An 18330-nucleotide genomic window follows, 5' to 3' on the forward strand; every position below is an offset into this window, starting at 1 on the left:
TCATGAACATTGATTTGCTGCATATGCATTGTACAACCTTAAGCAATAAGTGGAATTTTGAGGAGGTGGTAGCTGAACTCAGCCTTTTGCTGAAGTTGTGTGTGCACTTTGAATGAGATGTAGCATTATCTAGTTGTCTAAGCACAGGAACAGGAGATAGAAACTCCCCAGAATTCTATTACTAGCTATGTGGTCTCAGAAAAGCTACTTAACCAATTGTAAACCAGAGATGATAATAATTACACTGCAGGAGAGCTGTGAGTGTTAATCATTTAAATTAGTGAAGTTCTTTGAAGATTTTGGGCCTGATGCAAATCTGATGTGACTGCACTGGAGCCAGTGGTATTACACTGATGCAAATGGGGTTTAAGTGAGAGGAGAAACAGGCCCATAGGGTGCTATAAAAATGCTGAGTATTAATTTATTTAGTGATATCCAAGAACCACTGACTTAAGTGGAACTAATATCAGGCCTATAAAAGGAAAGATGGTCTTGAGGTTAGGACACCAGTCTAGGACTCAGGAAGAGCTGGAATCAGTTCTCCAGCTGTACTACCAACTTCCAGTGTGACCTTGGGCAGGGCCAGATTTACAAAGTATTTAGGCAGCTAAAGATGCAGCTAGGCACTTAGGGGGGTTTCCAAAAGCACCTAAATTGGGGCAGGTTAGCTGCTGAATTCCCACTGATGTCATTAGACATGAGGCACCTACCCTGCTGAGATGCTTGTGTGAACCCCACTAGGTACCTTTCTGCATCATTAGGTACCTAAAGACCTCTGTAAATCTGGCCCTTTTTGTCTCTGTGTCTCAGTTTCCATCTGTAAAATGGGGATAAAAATGTTTTCTTTGTCTTTCCTGTCTATTTAGCTTTTGAGATCTTTGGAGCAGGGGCTGTCTCTTGCTATGGGTTTGTTCAGTGTTCAGTACAGTGGAGCCTTGATCTCTGTTGAGGGCACTACTCATTGCTGTAATACGAATACATAATTATACTTAGGCTGCTGGTTTATAGACGCATACATTGTCAAACAATCCTGATCATGAAAAATTCCCATAGAGCCTGTCTTCTCCCATAGGAATTTCCACAGACAAAAAGAAACATAGGGGCAGATCCTCAGCTGATACACATTGTCCTAACTCCAACTGAATTATTATGACAATTTACAGCAGCTGAGGATCTGCTCCCTAGACTTTTTCAACTTATTGGTAGAAAACAGATCATGGAAATAATGTTTCTATTGGTACAATCATACTTCATGAAATGTCACATGCTTTTCTGTAGCAACCGACTTGGCTCCAATACAGTTCAGACTTTGACTCCCTCAGGGAACAGATGGGCAGGATCCCCTGGGAGAATAACATGACGGGGAAAGGAGTCCAGGAGAACTGGCTGTATTTTAAAGAATCCTTATTGAGGTTGCAGGAACAAACCATCCCGATGTGTAGAAAGAATAGTAAATATGGCAGGCGATCAGCTTGGCTTAACAGTGAAATCCTTGCTGATCTTAATGGGGAAAAAAGAAGCTTACAAGAAGTGGAAGATTGGACAAATGACCAGGGAGGAATATAAAAATATTGCTCAGGCATGCAGGAGTGAAATCAGGAAGGCCAAATCACACTTGGAGTTGCAGCTAGCAAGAGATGTTAAGAGTAACAAGAAGGGTTTCTTCAGGTATGTTAGCAACAAGAAGAAAGTCAAGGAAAGTGTGGGCCCCTTACTGAAGGAGGGAGGCAACTAGTGACAGAGGATGTGGAAAAAGCTAATGTACTCAGTTCTTTTTTTGCCTCTGTCTTCACAAACAAGGTCAGCTCCCAAACTGCTGCACTGGGCAGCACAGTATGGGGAGAAGGTGACCAGCCCTCTGTGGAGAAAGAAGTGGTTTGGGACTATTTAGAAAAACTGGATGAGCACAAGTTCATGGGGCCGGATGTACTGCATCCGAGGGTGCTAAAGGAGTTGGCGGATGTGATTGCAGAGCCATTGGCCATTATCTTTGAAAACTCATGGCGATCGGGGGAGGTCATGGATGACTGGAAAAAGGCTAATGTAGTGCCCATCTTTAAAAAAGGGAAGAAGGAGGATCCGGGGAACTACAGGCCAGTCAGCCTCACCTCAGTCCCTGGAAAAATCATGGAGCAGGTCTTCAAGGAATTAATTCTGAAGCACTTAGAGGAGAGGAAAGTGATCAGGAACAGTGAGCATGGATTCACCAAGAGCAAGTCATGCCTGACTAACCTAATTGCCTTCTATGAGGAGATAACTGGGTCTGTGGATGAGGGGAAAGCAGTGAATGTGTTATTCCTTGACTTTAGCAAAGCTTTTGATATGGTCTTCCACAGTATTCTTGCTGGCAAGTTAAAGAAGTATGGGCTGGATGAATGGACTATAAGGTGGATAGAAAGCTGGCTAGATCGTCGGGCTCAACGGGTAGTGATCAATGGCTCCATGTCTAGTTGGCAGCCGGTTTCAAGTGGAGTGGTCCAAGGGCCTGGGGCCGGTTTTGTTCAATATCTTCATTAATGATCTGGAGGATGGTGTGGATTGCACTCTCAGCAAGTTTGCAGATGACACTAAACTGGGAGGAGTGGTAGATACGCCAGAGGGCAGGGATAGGATACAGAGGGACCTAGACAAATTAGAGGATTGGGCCAAAAGAAACCTGATGAGGTTCAACAAGGACAAGTGCAGAGTCCTGCACTTGGGACGGAAGAATCCCATTCACTGTTACAGACTAGGGACTGAATGGCTAGGCAGCAGTTCTGCAGAAAAGGACCTAGGGGTTACAGTGGACGAGAAGCTGGATATGCGTCAACAGTGTGCCCTTGTTGCCAAGAAGGCTAACGGCATTTTGGGCTGTATAAATAGGGGCATTGCCAGCAGATTGAGGGATGTGATCATTCCCCTCTATTCGACATTGGTGAGGCCTCATCTGGAGTTCTGTGTCCAGTTTTGGTCTCCCCACTGCAGAAGGGATGTGGACAAATTGGAGGGAGTCCAGCGGAGGGCAACAAAAATGATTAGGGGGCTGGATCCCATGACTTACGAGGAGAGGCTGAGGGAACTGGGATTGTTTAGTCTGCAGAAGAGAAGAATGAGGGGGGATTTGATAGCTGCTTTCAACTACCTGAAAGGGGGTTCCAAAGAGGATGGATCTAGACTGTTCTCAGTGGTAACAGATGACAGCACAAGGAGTAAAGGACTCAAGTTGCAGTGGGGGAGGTTTAGGTTGGATATTAGGAAAAACTTTTTCACTAGGAGGGTGATGAAGCACTGGAATGGGTTACCTAGGGAGGTGATGGAATCTCATTCGTTGGAGGTTTTTAAGGTCAGGCTTGTCAGGCTGGGATGATTTAGTTCGGAATTGGTCCTGCTTTGAGCATGGGGTTGGACTAGATGACCTCTCCCTTCCAACACTGATATTCTATGATTCTATGATTCAAAGGCTGGAGGCAACTTTTTTGTTTTTTCAACGTTTGAAATCACAGCTGTCCTTCAGAAACCAGGTAAATAACTCTGGAAACACGAACCAGCTCACCACCACTGTGATACTGTTGAATATGCATTAAAAAAAACTTTAATTACAATCATAAAAGCTGGTAAGGAAGTTCAAAGAGATAATTTCCTAGATTTTGACAGTCTTCTGCACTCCAAGCAACATTGTCAGTTCTGAAATTAATTGCCATTCTTTCATTTGGAAATTTGGTCTTTGATAAACTGATAAAGCATCTATTTAAAATCCCTTGCACTGGAAGAGATGGAAATTAGATTTTTCTGCTAATTTGCTGTGAAAGGCAGCTGCAAAACAAAACTAAGTTAAATATTGAATGGAATCACAATTCGGTTCAGTTCCAGAAGCTCATTTATGCAAGGTTTGGTTTGCTGCAGAGTTGGATAATTTTATTGTTGAATCTGAATGGAGTTTAAATGCATTTTGATATACTGAAAGGGTATTGCATAAATGGGGGGAACCTACAATACTTCTCATTATGATGTGTATGAAATTGTTTCGATGAGCAGATTCCCAGTGGATGTTATCGCTCTGTTTATTATAAATTGGATACTTGTACTTATTCTGTTAGAAAGTTCTTTAAATTGTTCTCCTTATGAGATGAGATCAGGGCAAGAAGTAATGGGCTTAAATTGCAGCAAAGGAGATTTAGATATTTAGAGATTTAGATATTAGGAAAAACTTCCTAACTGTGAGGGTAGTTAGGCACCGGAACAAATTACCTAGGAAGGTTGTGGACTCTCCGTCACTGGATGTTTTCAAGAACAGTTTTGACAAACACCTGTCAGGGATGATCTAGATAATACTTAGGCCTGCCTCAGCACAAATAACTGGACTAAGTGACCTAAAGAGGTCCCTTCCAGTCCTACATTATCTATGATTCCATTATTCTATTTAATTTGGGTTTGAATCTTCTTTGTAGTTAGACACTGAGATGGATCTAACTCAAGACCTGGTATCTGAGTAAAGTTTGGGCAAAGTTTGGATCTGAACCTTATGGCTTGTGCTCATCTCCAGTTTTGCCTTTTCAGTTAACGATGTCAAGGACTGTTTGACCTTTTTTTAAAGCTTAGCTGGTTACTATTCTACTGGCAGGTATCATGTTAATACTATTTTTAAACTATGTTAGATTTCTTTTAGTTGCAAATGAAAATGATCATGACAAAGAGGTCTCACATTGATATCATGTAGGCCTGACTTCAAGAAAATATTTAAACTCAGGCTTAAGTCTACATGCTTAAAAGCATCCAGAATAGGTATGGATTTAAGCACATGCTCGAGTGCTTTTTGGATTCAGGACCCAAGAATCAGTTTCAGGCTGAGAGTAATGGTCTTGGTTTCATTGGGGGAAATACATTGCTCAGACTGCGTTGATAAAGTAGAGGAGCCATCCTCATCCCTCTTGATGCTTCCTGTTGAAGGAATGGAAAAAGAAGATCGGTTGGGAGCATCCCATCACCTGGGTCTCCGTCCATTTGAGAATTAGGGAAATATATTACAATACTGGTCTTAATTTCTGGTTATGTTATGGTTTATTCAGGGAGTATTGTCAGCTAGTCATTTTCAATAAAATATACAGCAGTGTAGGTTAACAAGTATAGAAATTGGCAACCTGATGGACCAGCAGAAGTTGGCTACTTAAAGACGAGGTCTTCTAATAATAGTGGAGGGGACAAAAGGGCCATTTTGTGCTATTTAGATGCTGGCCTGTCTAGAAGGTGGTATGGAGTCACCCCACCCCTGGGGAGCTTCGGAGAGAGATGCAATCCCTCCCTGAGTGGCAGAGTGTTCAGTATCAGGGGGTAGCCGTGTTAGTCTGTATCTACAAAAACAACAAGGAGTCTGGTGGCACCTTAAAGACTAACAGATTTATTTGGGCATAAGCTTTTGTGGGTAAAAACCTCACTTCTTCGGATGCATAGAGTGAAAGTTACAGATGCAGGCATTATATACTGACACATGGAGAGCAGGGAGTTACTTCACAAGTGGAGAACCAGTGTTGACAGGGCCAATTCAATCAGGGTGGATGTAGTCCACTCCCAATAATAGATGAGGAGGTGTCAATTCCAGGAGAGGAAAAGCTGCTTCTGTAGTGAGCCAGCCACTCCCAGTCCCTATTCAAGCCCAGATTAATGGTGTTGAATTTGCAAATGAATTTTAGTTCTGCTGTTTCTCTTTGAAGTCTGTTTCTGAAGTTTTTTTGTTCAATGATAGTGACTTTTAAATCTGTAATAGAATGACCAGGGAGATTGAAGTGTTCACTTACTGGCTTATGTATGTTACCATTCCTGATGTCCGATTTGTGTCCATTTATTCTTTTGCGGAGGGACTGTCTGGTTTGGCCAATGTACATGGCAGAGGGGCATTGCTGGCACATGATGGCATATATGACATTAGTGGATGTGCAGGTGAATGAGCCCCTGATGGTGTTCAGTGAGACTGCAGCATGCACCAGTCACATAATGTGTCTTGCACTCTGCAGGCCAGTGCTGGGGGTGGGGCACAAGGTCATGATTCTTACCCACTTTCTTTTCCAAGGGGTGCCTAGAGGGAGCAGTGCTCATGCTTTCCCAAGTGCAGAGACTGTCATTCTACGAACTCTAGAATGGCGTGTGCAAATGAAAGGGGATTGTTGGGGAAGACATCCTCCCCAGAATCAATCCTGATGTCCCCTCCCCCAGCATGTGCACACATGGACTAGTCACAGTCTAACTTGATGTCTGGCGATACTTTAGGGTGGTTTCTTAAGCTGTAGGGATGTCTAATAAAGGTGGTGTCTTGAACACGTTTCACTGTATTTTAGAATAAAGATTACAGGCCAAGGAATTGATAGACACTATGCATGAAATCCTGGTTTCACTGAAATCCACAGGATTTTTGCCATGGACTGAAGTGGGGCCAGAATTTCACCATGTACAACTATGTGAATAGAGCAGATTACTTTGAATAAAATTCTGAGAGTCAAGCAGCTGGTCTTTGTGGATGATATCAGTACCTCCTTCATGCTGATGGACAAAATCAGGGGAATAAGAGCAGCTTGTGTGATTCTCTGAACTCTTTTCAAATTCTGATTTGCAGCTCAGTTCAGACAGATGAAAAGGGGCTCCCTGGGAGCTCTGACAATGAACCAGCTAATGAAGAGACAGCTGGAACACCAATCTAGTGCACCCCATAATATCAGCACTTGGGACACTGGTAAGTTATGCTTCTCTATTCTTTATTTCCATTCCCTTAAACCAGTTAGTGTCTCTTTCTGGGGTGATCAATTGTTGTGAATATAAGTGAGCCATTACCATTCTTCCGTTGGAGAAAAGTAACCAAGCTCAGGTCTACAGTGGAATTATATCAGATTTTCTGCTGGGGTGAATCAGCATGGCTCCATTGTAGTGGGATATTTTTCTTTTGAAATAATGGCCATTACTGTTTTGTATACAGCTAGGTGAGATTCTGGCCCTATTGAGATCAAATTGAGTATTGCCACTGACTTCAGCAGGGCCAGGATTTCACCCACTGTGTGTGAATCATTTTTATAAAGACAAACCTTTTTTTTTTTTACAATCATATTGAGACATCAGGCATTTAAACCTTATGCCAAGGAGACTCTCACTTCCCCATCGGCAGACGCTTGGGAGTCTTTTGCCAGCTCATGCAGAACTCATGGGGTTTCCGCTCAGTAATTCATACTGGGTTTCCATGTTTCTCATTAAGAGTGAAATGCGAAGCAGACAATGAAAACTGAATTAAGTACAGAATGTCCCCACTAACCACCTGAAAAAACTTTTAACCTCTTCTTTTCATTCTTTTTCTCTTGTGTGAAATCTTCTATAGTTCATTGAATTTGTCACAGAATGATGAATTCTGGCATATGTTTCATTGTGACGTAATAGAATGATGCTTCCTAGAATTTCACTAGCAAACCAGGAGGTGACAAGAGGGAGGGAAAGAACTGTAAAACGTTGACCTGGAATGTAGCACTTGGTTGAACGTCCCCACTGCCAAGTTAGTGGGGAGATTGGTCTCAAAAATTGTGCTTAATTCAGTTTTCACTTTAAAGTCCCATCAGTCCCATTACATTTGTGACTCTGAGGCATGACTTCTCTTGTGACATCCATCCTCAGAATGAAGTGGATTGTCAGTTTCCCTTCCTAACCTTCCCCACATCATCAAGCACAGAATTTGTCATTGGTAGCGGGTCCATGGTAGCCTTCTGACATATCAAGTAAGTTTATCCCACACAGAAACTTCAGTTAGCATAACTTATACAATAACCTCATTTTCCCATTTAGTATTTCAGAACGATATAGTTTATCATTTACCTCTTACGTGACCTATTGAACCTTTCTGCCAAGTGGGCAAGTCAATATTCTAATCACTATAGCTTTGAGGAGCTCCATCTTAATGTTCTTGTTGGGAATCCACTAGCATTCTTTTCAACATCTGTCACCTTTCTCTCCAAAAGACCTCACTTCTAGTCACTTCCTCCAGGGGCTTGAGACACCAACTGAATTTTTCAAGGGAACTTTTACAATCCCTAGCTTCACATCATTTTGTGTCTGCTTTATATTTTCTACATCAGTCCAGCTAAACTGGGTACCATGCCTCTTTCTTCATCTCTCATTCCAAACTGCTCTGTCCCAAACTCTTTCTCTGAAAAATAAACTCATTGTGTGTCTATCCTATGCCAGCACAAGCATGTCCATGAACTACTGATCCCTCAGTGTCCCTAAGCATTACCTTTTACTCTTTCTGTGACTCTTTACATATCCATTTCTTGCTGAATCCTTGCAATTAGCCCTATATTTCTTATCAAAAGACCTTGACTTTGAGCTATCCTAAAAGGCCTCCTTTAATATTGCTAAATCTGGTTCTTGCTTCTTCTATGGAACTATCTTTTACCTTCTTTTCTTCTCTTCTTTTCTCTCTTGATGCTCAGAGATTTAACCCTCTGTTTTCCAGCTGTTGTGTATGTGTGTGGTGATGGTGGTGTTTTAATTGTTGGAGTGAATTTGTGGTGCTGGCGAGAGGCGCTGCATTAACAGTACCACAGTCTGAAGTCTTCTATTTATCCACAGAACAGATACAGCATGGGAAGCGGCCGTGCAATGTCTCAGTTTGCCTAAACCCTGACCTGGAGGGACCACCACTAAGAATAAGAGGTTAGTTCAGTGTCCACGTCCATTCAAACTTGGTCTCTCTGCGGAGACTACCAACAAGGTTGCCAGTTAGTACCTGTTGTGATTGTGGCTTTGTGTTCTGTTCAACTAGAGTGACACCACCAATTCATTTCACACAGGACATGGATAGTTGATAGATGGTAATGACTTCCTGTCAGTATCTAGCTCATCTGGACTTAACTGATGACTTGGAAGTGAAAGACTGTATGCCCCATTCTCTGTGTTACCAAGTCCCCACTTCTTAGCTATTCAAACACTCATTCCTGACATCCAAACTGCTCAGCCTTCCTTACAGCTTTTTAATGGCACCACAAACTAGCCTTTCTCTAGCTTGAATCACATTCTCTCTCACTTTTCACCACAAGATCAGCACAAGTGTTCTTATTATTAGCAGCTTAGCCTTACTCCCAGTTATGTAGCCATGGTTATGTCAACATCCAGCATTTGCATGCTATACTGTAACCTGTAGCTAGAGATGGCATCAGTTAAGCTTCCAGCATGATGATAAAAGGGAAGGTAAAGAGAATCAGTTTATGAAGCAAAGACTAGCTAACAAACTCTTATTTCTTGCATTCTCGATGGTTTCCTATATCACTGAAGAGTCCTCAAGACTTTCTAAACTGTCTGCTGCATCCAGTGCAATCTCAAAGGGACCATTACTCAACATATAGGATAGGGTCTTAGCTTGTATAGAAAAGAATTATGTTTCCTTCCAAACTCAGCAGAACAATTTTTTGACACTTCTATTTTCATTATAGCAGTACTCAGCACCCTCCCTATCAGTCTAGAATGGAATCTCATATAGATCATTTGGTCTGAGTTGGCCTTTGCAACAGCAGCTATTGGGACTGTATCAAAAGCAACTCCATTTGTACCAGGCTTAGTCAGACAATCCACCTCTTGTTTCTTTAACCCGTGATGAGGATTACAATAGACTAATTTCAACACTAGCTGTGAGGCCTTCAGATTGCTGTTTGTTTTCTTGCTGGCTTCTTCAATCACCCTCCAGCCCTTCCATATCTGCAAGGGTCAAACTGGAGGGAAAAAGACATTGGTATTCTTCCAAGCTGTAACCACAAAATGAACTCCACCCATGTGCAACTTCAAAACGAGATGCCACTCAGAGTGGACCATGCAGGTGTGATCACATCTATAATATGAGTTCCACTTGGTTCCTTGAGTTCAGCTCTTCTCAGTGGGTCTTAATTAACTTGGGGGGGGGGGAAGGGAAAGTAGTGCTGTCCCACAAATGCCACTCATTTGTGGCATCAAAATGAGACATTACTTGATAGTAGGTTGTGCAGATCTATGACCTTTCCTCTTCTTTCTTACCTGAGAAAAGAAATAATTATCAATGTTGACATTAAAATATCATCAAAGGGCACTTGCATTAACACTTCATTGAGATGAATGGGGCAGTTCACACCTCTCTGTGCTATTGTTCCAGAGGTTTTTTTCACAACCATAACATCTAGAGAATTACCTTTAAAAAAAAATAAAAAATAATAATTACAATAAAAAAAAAAGAATTACCTTTAAAAATAAAAAGAAAGAAAGCTGTGATTCTGGAGAACAAGTTAGTTGTTTCAGAGACATGGTGTCCTATAACATCAATCCAAGAGTCCTGTCTTCCAGGATATTCCACCTATTAAATACCTGTCGTATGAGGCACCTACTACCTTCAACCCTTCCTGTTAAACCAAGAATCTGCTCCCCATCCCATCTCCCATGATTTGAGCACAGAAGAAGTGCCCCCTGGGCAAGGGAGAGCCACATGTGACTGCACTATTTGTATTCCTCTATGACCAGGTCTGTAGGTGGTCAGTTCCGCCTCATCGGTATAGCTTGCCTTTAAAAGTTTTCTAACTGAAAATAACACTAATAATACTTGGCACTTCTAAATCACCTTCCATCCAATGATCTCTAAGCCTTTTCAAATCTTGATGAATTAAGCCTCAACATCATTGCGAGGCATTATCATCTCCATTTCACAGATGGGGTGACTGAGGCAAAGAGGATGTTAAGTGACTTCCTCCCCCAAGGTCACACAGAAATTCTGGGGCAGAGCTGGGGAAGAATCCAAAGTTCTTAACACCCAGTCTCATACTAACTACAGGACCATCCACTCTCCCTAAAGAATGAGGGGATAAAAACTTGACAACTGAACACTGAAGCAGTCATACCACCTTGAATTTGTTTCATTTACTTCCTTAGGATCTCAATTTTTAAAATAATTCCTGACCTTTGAAAAATAAAATAAGCACAAGTAATTGGAGTAATTTGACAGAAGCAAAGAATGTGTTGTAGCTTTCTCCAGAGAGAATTTTTTATTTACATACACTGCAAAAGCTTTTTTTTGTTCACCTATGTCCAGTCCAGATTTCCATTTACCATGCTTCTTTTCTTTTAATGGCTTCAAGGTGCCACCAAATCCAGCTTACTGTCAGCACCCAGTATAGTCAGTATGTTTGTACCAGCCCCAGAAGAATTTACCGATGACCAACCTACTATGATGACTGACAAGTAAGCCAGTTTCTGTTTCTTTCAAATAATTTGGTAGTTAAAAACCACTGAGCTTCAGAACATATTTGGATGGGCCCTGACTCAGTGAAAGAACATTCTCAAATTTTCTCCTAAGCAGCATAATTTTTTGTAGCAAGGGAAAATTTTCAAAATGTTGCAAACCGGGTGTGCTGTAAATATACTGGGACATGAGTATGTGTGTGCAAAGTGGTGTGGCTAGGAGTATTAGTAGTAGTACTGTTTTATTATTTGAGTGTTGACAGTTTGCATTGTACTGTATTTAGAGAAAGGTGTGAAGCCTGATTCTCTTCTCACTTACCCCTGGTGAAAATCAGAATTAACGCTATTAATGGCAAAGTTGTTACACCAATGTAAAACTGGTACAAGTAAGATCAAACCCATGGTACCTGTTGCACCCAACTCCTCCAGTTTTAAAGGACCATAAACAGAATAAAGACTGTATCCTTGGGAAAAAGGAGATCTTACTTTAAAGGGGCTTTTTTAATGATATAGAGATAGGCCTGGACTGGGACCTGCACTCCAAACCCTTGGATACGAATTCACCGCAATGGTTTTGGATCTGAGTCAGAACCAATGCCTGAAGGAGATCTGATTTGGAAAAGATCCAAACAAAGAAATCTTGTGAGAAAAGCTGACATCATGAGGAGGTTTCTGAGAACCATTGCCATCTGTGTGGATAGTGGGATGGGAGGAGGTACTCAAGTATTAGAGTTTCTATGGCAGTGATCAGGGAATTCACTAATTCTTCTGCTCCACTTAATCTCTTGATTGGGTAGAATTTTCTGTAAGCAAGTTTTGGGACTTGGCTGGTTCTAAAAGCTTTTTGCCTTGAAACTGGGAATGGTTTTTATTTGTTTGGCCTTAATCAAACTCAAAACCCTTGCCTTAACCTAAGATGGATGTGAATCTACACATTGCCTGCATGACTCATTTTGTTTCTATGGATTTGATCTAGGAAGGGACTTTTATTACATTTGGTCATGTAAATGGATGAAATAATACTGTATCCACAATTAACAAGACTTTAATTCTGCAGTTGAGCTTTCTCTGTTTTTTACTGTAAGGGCTCATTGTAATCCACTGAAAACTCTAGTTTTTCTCCCTAAAATGAAAGTTATCATGTTTTTGAATCGCTATGGCTTTTCCATTGCAATGTAAAGCCATGACTGTAAATCAGCACCTTGAATACTACTGTTACCTCCACTACTGCTATTTTGCACTTATATGCTTTTCCTCTACAAGGATCCCCAACACCTTTTACCAACATTAATTCTTTGATCAAAATCCCATTGAGGCACTGTAATTAAATATGATGGTACTCGTTTTACGGAGAAGCAGTGAAGTAGCTGGCTTAAAGCCACCCACTGATTCAAAGGCAGAACTGGGAGTAGAACCCCAGAGTTGTGGCTTTCAATCCTGTGCTCTAGCCACTAGATGAACTGCCAAGATGCTTACTAGAGAAGGGCAAGGCTGTTGTGTGAGTCTTCAGTGGAACTGGAAGTTATGTTGTGTAAATGCTAAACAGGAGGTGGTGGAGTCTCCTTCCTTGGAGGTTTTTAAGGCCTGGCTTGACAAAGCCCTGGCTGGGATGATTTAGTTGGGAATTGGTCCTGCTTTGAGCAGGGGTTGGACTAGATGACCTCTTGAGGTCCCTTCCAACTCTGATATTCTATGATTCTATGATTCTAACATTCCAAGAAGTGGGATCATTTCATGCATCTTCTTTGGCCTTTTTCCAAAAGCTTTGGCATCAGATGCCAAACCAAATGAGATTGATTTTCATAACCTTGCTAGCATCTTCTCCTCCTGTTGAGATACAAAGGGAGGGAAATTGCTTGTAGAATCCCATTAAGTTAAAATATCAATCTGTTGGAGTCATTAGCTACTGGTTGATCTAATTAGCCAAGCCTCCCTATTGGGCTGAGATGTACCAGTTTCCCAGGTTTGTTTATCTTTTTATGTGGTTTTAAAACCCTGCCTTATCTCTCCTGCAGCTGACATCTCCCTTATGATTAGATGTTACAAAGCTATTGCAGAGCTTTCAGAGTTGTCTCTCAGCATTGCAGGAGGGGGCTGCAATTCAACAGCAAAACTGGTTTGGAACAGAAAGAGACCTCTCTAAAAACAAAGGGAATCTTCCTTGGCCTCCTCCCCACATAAAAATCCTATCATTTCCTCTTGGGGTATGTCTACACTACGGGATTAATCCGAATTTAGATAATTCGGATTTGATAAACAGGTTGTATAAAGTCGAAATGAGTGCGGCCACACTAGCACAGTAATTCGGTGGTGTGCGTCCAAGTACCGGGGCTAGCGTCGATTTCTGCACTGTTGCACTGTGGGTAGCAATTCCATAGCTATCCCATAGTTCCCGCAGTCTCCCGCGCCCATTGGGATTGTGGGTTAAGATCCCAGTGCCTGATGGGACAAAAAACATCGTCGCAGGTGGTTCTGGGTACAGCCTCACTTCCTCCCTCCCTCCCTCCCTGCATGAAAGCAACGGACGGCAGACAACCATTTTCGCGCCTTTTTTCCTGGGTGGGTGAACACTGCAGACTCCATACCACGGCAAGCATGGAGCCCGCTGAGGTCAAGACAGCACTCATGAATATTGCAAACACCTCGCGCGTTCTCGTGGAGTTTATGCTCAGCCAGGACCAGAGAAACGAGGCGAGGAGGCAGCGGCGGCGGCAGCGCAGCGACAAGCATGATGAGGACATGGACACGGACACGGACACAGAATTCAGTGAAACCACAGGCCCCGGTGCTTTGGAGATCATGTTGTTAATGGGGCAGATTCTATCCATGGAACGCCGATTCTGGGCAAGGGAAACAAGCACAGACTGGTGGGACCGCATAGTGTTGCAGGTCTGGGACGATTCCCAGTGGCTGCGGAACTTTCGCATGCGTAAGGGCACTTTCATGGAACTTTGTGACTTGCTGTCTCCTGCCCTGAAACTCCAGAATACCAAGATGAGAGCAGCCCTCACAGTTGAGAAGCGCGTGGCGATAGCCCTGTGGAAGCTTGCAATGCCAGACAGCTACCGGTCAGTCGGGAATCAATTTGGAGTGGGCAAATCTACGGTGGGGGCTGCTGTGATGCAAGTAGCCAAAGCAATCACTCAGGTGCTGCTACGAAAGTTAGTGACTCTGGGAAATGTGCAGGCTATAGTGGATGGTTTTGCTGCAATGGGATTCCCTAACTGTGGTGGGGCAATAGACGGAACCCATATCCCTATCTTGGCACCGGAGCACCAAGCCACCGAGTACATAAACCGCAAGGGGTACTTTTCAATGGTGCTGCAAGCACTTGTGGATCACAAGGGACGTTTCACCAACATCAACGCGGGCTGGGCGGGAAGGGTTCATGACGCTCGCGTCTTCAGGAACACTACTCTGTTTAAAGGGCTGCAGCAAGGGACTTACTTTCCGGACCAGAAAATAACCGTTGGGGATGTTGAAATGCCCATAGTTATTCTTGGGGACCCAGCCTACCCCTTAATGCCATGGCTTATGAAGCCATACACAGGCAGCCTGGACAGGAGTCAGGAGCTGTTTAACTACAGGCTAAGCAAGTGCAGAATGGTGGTAGAATGTGCATTTGGCCGTTTAAAAGGTCGCTGGCGTTCATTATTGACTCGCTCTGACCTCAGCCAAAGAAATCTCCCCATTGTTATTTCTGCTTGCTGTGTGCTCCACAATCTCTGTGAAAGTAAGGGGGAGACCTTTATGGCGGGGTGGGAGGCTGAGGCAAATCGCCTGGCTGCTGATTACGCGCAGCCAGACACCAGGGCGATTAGAAGATCACACCATGAAGCGCTGTGCATCAGAGAAGCTTTGAAAACCAGTTTCATGGCTGGCCAGGCTACCGTGTGAAATATCTGTTTGTTTCTCCTTCATGAAAACCCTCCCCCTTTACTGACTGATTTTCTGTAAGGAACCCACCCTGCCCCTTCCCCCAGCTTTCTTTCAAACCAAATAAAGTCACTATCATTTAAAAATCATTTATTCTTTATTAATAGATTAGAAAAAGAGGGAGGGAACCCGGGTGGTATTTGGGAGGAGGATTGCTGGGAAGGAAAAAGCCACAAAGAAAAGGTTAAAAAAATGACAGCCTTTTGCTTGGGCTGTCTACTGGGGTGGAATGGGAAGGTGTACGGAGCCTCCCCCCCCGCGTTCTTACACGTCTGGGTGAGGAGGATACGGAACATGGGGAGGGGGGAGGGTGGAACAGGGGCTGAAGCGGCAGTCTGTTTTCCAGCAGCCGTTCCTGAACCTCCACCAGACGCCGGAGCAGCCCCAGCGTTGCATCCTTCATCCTCTGGTCTTCCTGCCGCCATCTCTCATCTCGATCGTCTCTCCTCTCCTCACGTTGGTCCCTCCTCTCCTCACGTTGGTCCCTCCTCTCCTCACGTTCACTGACTTCTTTCCTATACTTTGAAACTGTTTCCTTCCACTCATTCAGATGAGCTCTGTCACTCCTGCTGGATTGCATAATTTCAGAAAACATGTCCTCCCGCGTCTTCTTCTTATGACGCCTTATCTGTGATAACCTTCGGGATGGAGGAGGGAGGCTTGAGGAATTTGCAGCTGCTGTAGGGAGGGGAAAAAAGAGAGAATTGTTTTAAAAGCTACATTTTGCAGAACAATGCTTATACTCTTTCACGGTGACCAACACTGTTCACATTACATAGCACATGTGATTTCTGTGCAAGGTCGCATTTTGCCTCTTAATGCTGAGTGCTTGTGGCTTTGCTGCTAGAGATCACAGGTCTGGGCAACAGAATTCGGCTTGCATGCGGCCATGGTAAGCCATTGTTTTACAGCTTCTGCACCCTCCTTTCCCACATACCAAGCATAGCCTGTAGAGTGCTGCAGAAGCCTGGCCAATCTCAGCCAGTTGGGGGGGGGGCAGTGTGGGGGGGCTTGTCTGGGCCCCTTCAGGCAAGTAGAGTGCTGCGGTTTTTCTGTTAACATTCAGCAGCACCAGAAAACAAACTAACCCCCCCCCCGCCATGAATTCTCTGGGATGATCACGGTACCCCTCCCCCCACCGCATGGCTGGTATCAGGGAAGATCCCTGCAGGCACCAAACTACCCCCCCCCCCCGCCGCCGACCCCCCCCCCTCGCCATGAATTCTCTGGGATGATCACGGTACCCTCCCCCCACCGCGTGGCTGGTAACAGGGAAGATCCCTGCTATCCAAACGCGGAAAACTTCAGGGCCAATTTCCCATCTGCGCTTGGCTAACTGCAGGGAAGGATTTATTTTCCGCCACAGGCAAACAGCCCAGTAGGAACGGCCACCTCTGTCCCCTTAATTAAGTTCCCGTATTTCAACCAGGTTACCAGGAGTGATATCACTCTCCTGAGGATTACACAACAAGATAAAGAACGGATGTTGCTTGAATGCCAGCAAACACCGGGACCATACGCTGCCAGGCTTTGTCAGGCAATGATACCAGATTACTTGCTGCAAGCATGGCGTGGTCAAGTGTCCTACCATGGAGGAGGGAATAAGGATGCACTGCCCAGAAACCTTCTGGCAAGGCTTTCGGAGTACCTCCAGGAGAGCTTCATGGAGATGTCCCTGGAGGATTTCCGCTCCATCCCCATACACGTTAACAGACTTTTCCAGTAGCTACAGACTTTTCCAGTAGCTGAACTGACCGCGAATGCAAAGTCAGGCAAAGTAATCATTAAAAACCGTTTGCTTTTAAAACAAGTTTTATATTTTAAAAGGTAAACTCACCTGAGGTCCCTTCCATGGGGTCAGAGTCTTGGGTACTGGCTTGGGAGGGTACTTCAGTCAGGGTGATAAAAAGATCCTGGCTGTTGGGGAGAATGGAGTGCTGTGTGCTCTCTGCAAGCTCATCCTCCTCCTCCTCCTCCTCCTCTACCCCATCGGCAGAATCCTCAGGCGTCGAGACTATCCCCGACCCAGAATCCACGAACAAAGGTGGGGTAGTGGTGGCAGCCCCCCCTAGAATTGCATGCAGCTCGGCGTAGTAGCGGCATGTCCGCGGCTCTGACCCGGAGCGACCGTTTGCCTCCTTTGTTTTTTGATAGGCTTGTCTGAGCTCCTTGACCTTCACGCGGCACTGCTCAGAGTCCCTATTGTGGCCTCTCTCCATCATGCCCTTGGAAATTTTTTCAAAAGTTTTTGCATTTCGTCTTTTAGAACGAAGTTCTGCAAGCACTGAATCCTCTCCCCATACAGCGATCAGATCCAGTACCTCCCTCACGGTCCATGCTGGTGCTCTTTTTCGATTATCAGCCTGCATGGTTACCTGTGCTGATGAGGTATCTGTGGTCACCTGTGCTCTCCACGCTGGGCAAACAGGAAATGAAGTTCAAATGTTCGCGGGGCTTTTCCTGTCTACCTGGCCAGTGCATCCGAGTTCGGATTGCTGTCCAGAGCGGTCACAATGATGCACTGTGGGATAGCTCCCGGAGGCCAATACCATCGAATTGCGGCCACACTAACCCTAATTCGAATTGCTAAAATCGATTTTGGCGCTACTCCGCTCGTTGGGGTGGAGTACAGAAATCGATTTAAAGGGCCCTTTACATCGAATTAAATGGCGTCGTTGTGTGGACGGTTACAGGGTTAATTCGAATTAAAGCTGATAAATCCGAATTAAAGTCGTAGTGTAGACCAGGCCTTGCAAGTCTATAATCACAGCTGTAATCTGATCTCATCAGATTATTGCTTTATTGTTGATCAACACAAAGCACAGATTGGAGTAACTGACCACCTGCCACAGATCAACATTGCCTGTTGATGGAGCTAGTGAAAAGTGTTTTGTATACACGGTTTAAAGCACAGTGATCTATTTTCTTAGCCATAAAATGTTCAATGTAACATGGATTCTCCTAATTAATTGAACAAGTAATATTAGCTTTTAATAACTTTCCTTGCAGATGCCATGATTGTGGAGCTATCCTCGAAGAGTATGATGAAGAAACACTAGGTCTGGCCATAGTTGTTCTCTCCACATTCATTCACCTCAGCCCAGATTTGGCTGCTCCTTTGTTGTTGGACATCATGCAATCTGTAGGAAGGTAACCGTTGGACCTCTCTCTTTCTCTCTCTTTTATGAGGGA

General features: G+C 44.0%; 1 protein-coding gene across 12 annotated transcripts in view; it reads left to right on the forward strand.

The window, feature by feature from the left end:
* The window catches only part of UNC79 (unc-79 homolog, NALCN channel complex subunit), a 157695-nt gene that overhangs the window by 90323 nt on the left and 49042 nt on the right, over positions 1 to 18330 (forward strand). For all 12 annotated transcript variants that reach the window (XM_054026851.1, XM_054026849.1, XM_054026850.1 and 9 more), the window contains 4 exons: positions 6584 to 6700; positions 8578 to 8661; positions 11100 to 11202; positions 18148 to 18288. In XM_054026851.1, coding sequence (XP_053882826.1) covers positions 6584 to 6700; positions 8578 to 8661; positions 11100 to 11202; positions 18148 to 18288 — 445 coding nt within the window. The remainder of the gene's footprint in view (positions 1 to 6583; positions 6701 to 8577; positions 8662 to 11099; positions 11203 to 18147; positions 18289 to 18330) is intronic.

The sequence above is a fragment of the Malaclemys terrapin genome, chromosome 4 (assembly GCF_027887155.1).
Source record: "Malaclemys terrapin pileata isolate rMalTer1 chromosome 4, rMalTer1.hap1, whole genome shotgun sequence".
In the NCBI taxonomy this organism is placed as follows: Eukaryota; Metazoa; Chordata; order Testudines; family Emydidae; genus Malaclemys; species Malaclemys terrapin.